General features: G+C 40.9%; 1 protein-coding gene across 1 annotated transcript; it reads right to left on the reverse strand.

The window, feature by feature from the left end:
• On the reverse strand, positions 1 to 2265 carry LOC146558640 (putative G protein-coupled receptor 139). The gene is made up of 3 exons (XM_085247201.1): positions 2213 to 2265; positions 1622 to 1721; positions 1 to 1010 (listed from the first exon to the last, which is right to left on the reverse strand). The coding sequence occupies exons 2-3, from the start codon at positions 1698 to 1700 to the stop codon at positions 1 to 3; spliced, it is 1089 nt and encodes a 362-aa protein (XP_085103327.1). The 5' UTR covers positions 1701 to 1721; positions 2213 to 2265.
• Between the last annotated feature and the right edge of the window lie 3569 nt (positions 2266 to 5834).

Below are 5834 nucleotides of genomic sequence, written 5' to 3' on the forward strand. Positions count from 1 at the left end.
CTATTCTGTAGGTTTTAAACTGGTTAGCACCACAGACACAGGGTTGCTGGAATATGAAGCCTTATGATCCACCACTGAAAAAACTTTCATGGTAGTATTTGTGAGGACAGAGCCCAGTTCAAGTGCCTTCTCATTACAAGTCAGTACCTGGACCAGCTCTTGCCGGAAGCGGCGACTGACCATACAGTAGAGTAGGAAGTTTGTGGTGGAGTTCAGGTTCTGCAGCATGTTGGCAATGTCTCCGGCAACGTTGATTGGAATGCTGTAGTCATTTCTATTAAAATTCTCATTATTGTAGTTGGTCCTCAAGATGCAATACGTGACAAAACGAGGAAGGCTAAGCACAACAAAAGCCACAGAGACGGTTCCCAGCAGGAGAATGGTCCTCCTCAACATGTCCCTCGTGCTTTTACCCTGCATGACACGATACTCCTCTTTAGTGAAGAGCTTACTGGCGTTGCACAAATGGTACCCAATGAGGTAATTGAAAATGATAACCAACACGATTGGAATTCCTCCTGAGAGGAATGTAGTTATCCACACTATAACAGTAGTGTAGGTCTCATTGCGGTATAGACATCTGGGCAATGTGATGTTCTCTCCATCCACTGTGAGGTTCACAGGTGTGACAATATTGATCCAAGCCAGAGGCACAGAGACCAGGTGGGATACCAGCACAATAGCTATGCAGGTAAGCTTAGTGACCCTAGTTTGTGACAAATGCTGTTTGACAGCCGTGCTGCGGAGGACCAAGTAACGCTCGATGGTGAACACCACCACAATCCAAGAGGAGCTGTAGAGTGACCCATACTGCAAAAATCCCAGAATGCTACACCAGGGGTAAGAGTGCCAGAAGGGCTGCAGGGTCCAGAAGGCGAGAGTTAGGTCAATAAGAATTACCCACACCAAGTAGAAAATGTCAGCAATAGCTAGACAGCTGAGGTAGATGATGGCTGTGCTGGACATCCCACAATTACGGAAACAGATCATGTAGAATGTGAAGAGGTTTCCTAGAACAAAGAGTAGGAACACAGGCCCACACTCGTTTATTGATCATTTGGTCAAAGATAAAAGCTAAAACTAAGGATGCATATGATATTGTACACATCCACAAGATACAGTAAGTAGCAAAATTAATCTGATGTCCAGTTTTCACACATTTTTAACTATTCAGGAACTATTTAGGAAACTTCATCTCATGGATTTCATCAAGGATTTGGTAGCTAGCATACATCAGTTAGCTAATGTTGTTGGTTACAGAGTAGCTGTGTCCAAATTCAGAGGCTACATCCTCCTGAGGCCGCATTTGTAGGCCGATTACATCACAACGACGCGACAAAGGCTTGAAGACTGAGAAAAAATAATTCAGATGACTTTTTTCTCAGAATTCTGACTTTTTTCTCAGAATTCTGAGATTAAAGTCAGAATTCTAACTTTTCTCAGAATTCTGGAGAAGAAGAAAAAAAAGATGTGCCCACTTTTTCTTTTTTCCAGTGGCCCTAATCCTCGTCCGCAGCTAAATACGCAATGTCATATTTCTATTTCTACTTGTCTTGTGCATTGTTATATTTTGATGTCCATTATTCTTGATAGATCGTGGAAAGCCAAACGCAATACAAACCTGGAATGCCGATGACACAAAGTAAAGGGTAGTAGATCTTCTGGATAGTAACAAAGATGGATAAAGTGGCTCCCTCCATTGTTTGCTCACATGCTAATACCTGCAATAAAACCACTGGATGTACAGTAAGACAAATAATGTTCAGGGCGTCACATTGTGCAGCTTTTTAAGACCTACTTGGAAAGTTTTAGGTGTAACTGTTAGGATAACATATTGTACATGATGACAACTGTTGAGTTTAAGCTGCTAAAAATAGATTTACATTTTGTAGGCTACTTTGTTGTAAACTCAAAATAACTCTACATGAAAGCTGGCCTACTGTGTTAGGTGGGTTTCATCTGGGTGTAACTAAAACAAAGCATTAATGGTTTCTGAAGAAAGTTATGTTTTCTTCAAATCTCTGTCACTTGGAAATTGCTTGTCTGCGGCCCTGTGTTACTTGAGAGAAGTTAGGGATCCACTGTAATCTTGATGACATACAGAACCATACATATAGCTTTATTCTTTCATCCTTTTTTACCTTTTAGAAGCTTCAAAACTCTGTATGAATATAGCAGTCTTTACTATTAAAGTGAACTAAATTAGACTTACCTAGTTTCTGCAGGATGTGATTGCTGTGCTCCTTTTAGCTATAAAGTTGCCACATAAAGGGGAGTTTTTCCACAGAGATGCATCCCAGCTGGTTATGAGTCCACAAAGACAATGGTATTGATAATATGAAGGAGAGATGCTGAGGGAGCTCCACCTGCTGCTCCAATAAGGCTTTGGGAGGGGGGAGTCACACCACCTGACATACGGTTGAAGGGAATTTTCCTACACAGTGGAAGCTCATTTCTGGCAGCACTTATAACACACGCCTTTACAAACCAAATTAAGTTACTGAAATGACCCCCCTCCCACTCGTGTGTTTTGAATGAAAAAACTTCAAGCAAGAAAAATAGACAGAATTTATTTCTTCCTCACTATGCAGGTTTGTGAAACCTTTTCATTGGACAGCTCCACTGAAATAGAAAGTCATATGAATTTGAAATGAAACTCTGAGATTTCTGATAATATTTTGTAAATTTACAGTGAATTGCTCATCACAATTACTCTACAAGTTTATCCTCTAACACATTTACATCTTAAATCTGGGACTCTCCACCATTATAGTCTTAGAACTGAAGAAGATTCTCAGATGAGAGGTGAAACGTTTCCAAGCTCCTTAGACTACGATGACCTGGATGACACAGGCACATTTACATCTCCTTTTTTGTCCTAATCCTTGCTTTTTGGAACATAACTTTTCCTTTGACTTCCTCTGAGTATGTTGTCTCTCTAATTTTGAAAAACTTGAGAATACACTTTAGGACATTATTGTGTGCTTTGCATATTACCATTGCAGTGCTGAGCTCAACTAAATTGCAAAATTTCAAGGCAGATTTTTCTTTTTAAAAAGATGTGCCTCCCTCCTTTTGAATGTAGTACTGATTCTGCAGCTGGTGTCCGTCTAAAATGGTAGGTTGCACATTGATGGAACATCAAAGCTGCTCCCATTCCTCACTGGCAGCATTGACTTTTTAAGCTCTAAACTCTCCCAAAGTAAAATTAGCAAATTATTTTGGATGGTGGTGCTGCTCAACTTTAATTCCACTCACAAACAATCATATATTCAACCCACCATTACCTGTGATCCCTGAGCGTGTCGGCATAAGTGGAAATTGGAGCGAGAGTGGCTGAGGAGAAGTGAGTGTGCGTGAGAAAAGGAGTGGCGGCGTTTGGACTGAGTGAAGAGCGAGCATGGATTTCCTCCCCTCTATCCCCTGGAGCCCTGGACCCCTGCCCCACTCACTGTATATATAAATCACTGTGGTTTCACTCTTGTGTCAATAATTTGTCACCTTTATTGCTTGCCAGAACGCTGTCTGCGCTTGAATCCATCTGTTAGCCATGACAAGCTGTACAGTGTGATTAAAGTAATTAGAAATAAGTAACATAACTTGTTTTATAAGGCTGTGATCAGGTGAGATGTGGTGCTACTCTAAAACTGCTTTTTTGTGAATTTAGCCAATTAAATTCAACAAGATTTAAACAGATGTTTCACAAGCTGTATGGCTGATTTATTTATTGATTTTTTCCCAAAAAGTTAGCAAATCTCTTTACTGTACTCATACTAGCTGTCCTCTTTTCTGCCTTCAAATCCTACTGATCAATAAATCAAACAGCAGTGTACAAACAGAATGCTTTAGCTGAGTTTGGAAAATTTGTTGTCATGGAAAAGAAGTGATACCTTTCACATAGAAGACATTGATTTGTCAAACATAGGCGCAATAATCATTAATGGCCATTAATGGTAGTGTTACCAGTTGGTGAGCCAGAGACCTGCACTTTCAGTGACTTTAATCCAGGGGTAGGCAACCTTTCTGATGATGAGTGCCATTTAAAATTTCCTCAGAAGTAAGTGTGCCATATGATTGCATTATGATTCACTCAGATATACACCTGGTTTATATCTGACCCAGATAGACTGCAGGTCATAACTTCTTACCTGAAGTTCAGTTCACCTGACACTCGGACCGTCGGCTGCCTTGGGTCTCTCCTCCTCCTGCCTCCCCTCTCCCCCAGCCACCTGCTGGCCTCCACCACTTGTTAATGTTATTGAATCTGTGGAAGCTCCGCCATAGCCACCACCAAACAACTGAGTTATTTTTACACACCGGCCAGCGTCTGGCCAATCCACCACCTTTCATTGTTTATACCGTTCCAAAAAAAAAAAAAAATCATCGGCCCACCGAGCAAATGCCTGGTATGCCCGATGGCCTGTCCAACTATGGTCGTGCCATCAGTTAACCCTTCGGGCATGCGTGCCTAGGGTTGCCGACCCCTGCTTTAATCCTACTTATATATGTAAGTTTTTGAAAAAAATCTACTTCTAAAAGTACTTTTATTGCACCATGTTTATTCACTCATGAGCTGCTGTAACATCAATTAAATGGCTGAATTACCACCTCAGGTGTTTATTCAGGTGTGTTGCAGCAGGGACACATTCAAAAGTTTAAGGACCCCATCCCTCAACGACTGGAGTTTGACACCTGTGACCTAGGGGAAGCATGTATAATGCAAACAGAACTGGTCCTACATGGAACCCTGTGGAACTCCAATATTAACCTTAGTGTGTGAATAAAACTCCCCATTTACATGAACAAACTGGAGTCTATTGGAGAGAGATATGATTCAAATCAGTGCGGCACAGGACCTTTAATACCTGCGGCCTGCTCTAATCTCTGTAATAAAATACGGTCAACAGTATCGAACGCTACACCGAAGTCTAGCAGGACAAGCAAAGAGATAGGTCTATTTGTCACAGGTCATAAGAAGATAATTTTTAACCTTCTGAGTGATGAGGTCCTAAACCTGACTGAAACTCTTTAAATAAACCATTCCTCTGTTGCTGCTTTACAACAATTCTTTAAAGAACTATTGAGATAAAAGGAAGGTTGGAGACTGGCCTACAATTGGCTAAGACAGCTGGATCAAATCTTTTTGAGTAATGGTTTAATTACTGCCAGCTTAAAGGCCTGTAGGGGTACATATTAATGGTACATAGCCCACAGACTTATCATATTTAAGATTGACACATTATTTAATGGTAGGACTTCTTTGAGCAGTCTTGTAGGAATGGAATCTGACAGACAGCCTGGTTGGATTACTGAAGTTATTCACTGCATACCAGGCAGAATCGTACGCAGTGAGAATGTCACACTATTAACATGATAATCAGGCATAGAGCAGAGCAGCTACCTAAACTAAACTCCCACGGTGTTGGCACATTTCATTCAAGAGGATAACAGCAGGCGGATTATATCCTTGACTTAGCTACAGCAATTTCAGAAAGACATCTACAGTAATGTAATGTATTTGCTACTGCTGTGTAATCCATGTTTTTAAGAAATTATCAGACAAATGAAGGTTTTCAGGGAATACTGTAAAATCTTTAGTTTTTAGAGTATATGTCACAACAAGATCCAGAATAAGATTCCTCCTCCTGCTCTGCTGCTAGCAACAGCAGCCTCCTGTGACTGTGAGGGCTTGTTACCAGTTGTGCTGGTACTAACATGGCAGTTAATTTGTCACATTTTGCTGCATCTATTTTTAGTTTCTTTTTCTCTCTTTTCAGCTCCACCTTTTGACCACTTCAAGTTGTGTGAGGGCACAGGGAAAGTAGGGCCTGGCT

Source organism: Mchenga conophoros, linkage group LG15 (assembly GCF_057382185.1).
Source record: "Mchenga conophoros isolate Kocher_MC1m ecotype Shallow Benthic linkage group LG15, M_conophoros_male_GT1.1, whole genome shotgun sequence".
Taxonomy (NCBI): Eukaryota; Metazoa; Chordata; class Actinopteri; order Cichliformes; family Cichlidae; genus Mchenga; species Mchenga conophoros.

Bases quoted from the DNA above. Each gene is read 5' to 3' on its own strand.
- LOC146558640 (XM_085247201.1), bottom strand. From the start codon at position 1,700: ATGGAGGGAGCCACTTTATCCATCTTTGTTACTATCCAGAAGATCTAC. The intron at 1,011-1,621 runs GTTTGTATTGCG...TCTTTGTTCTAG, and splicing joins TTGTGTCATCGGCATTCCAG to GAAACCTCTTCACATTCTAC.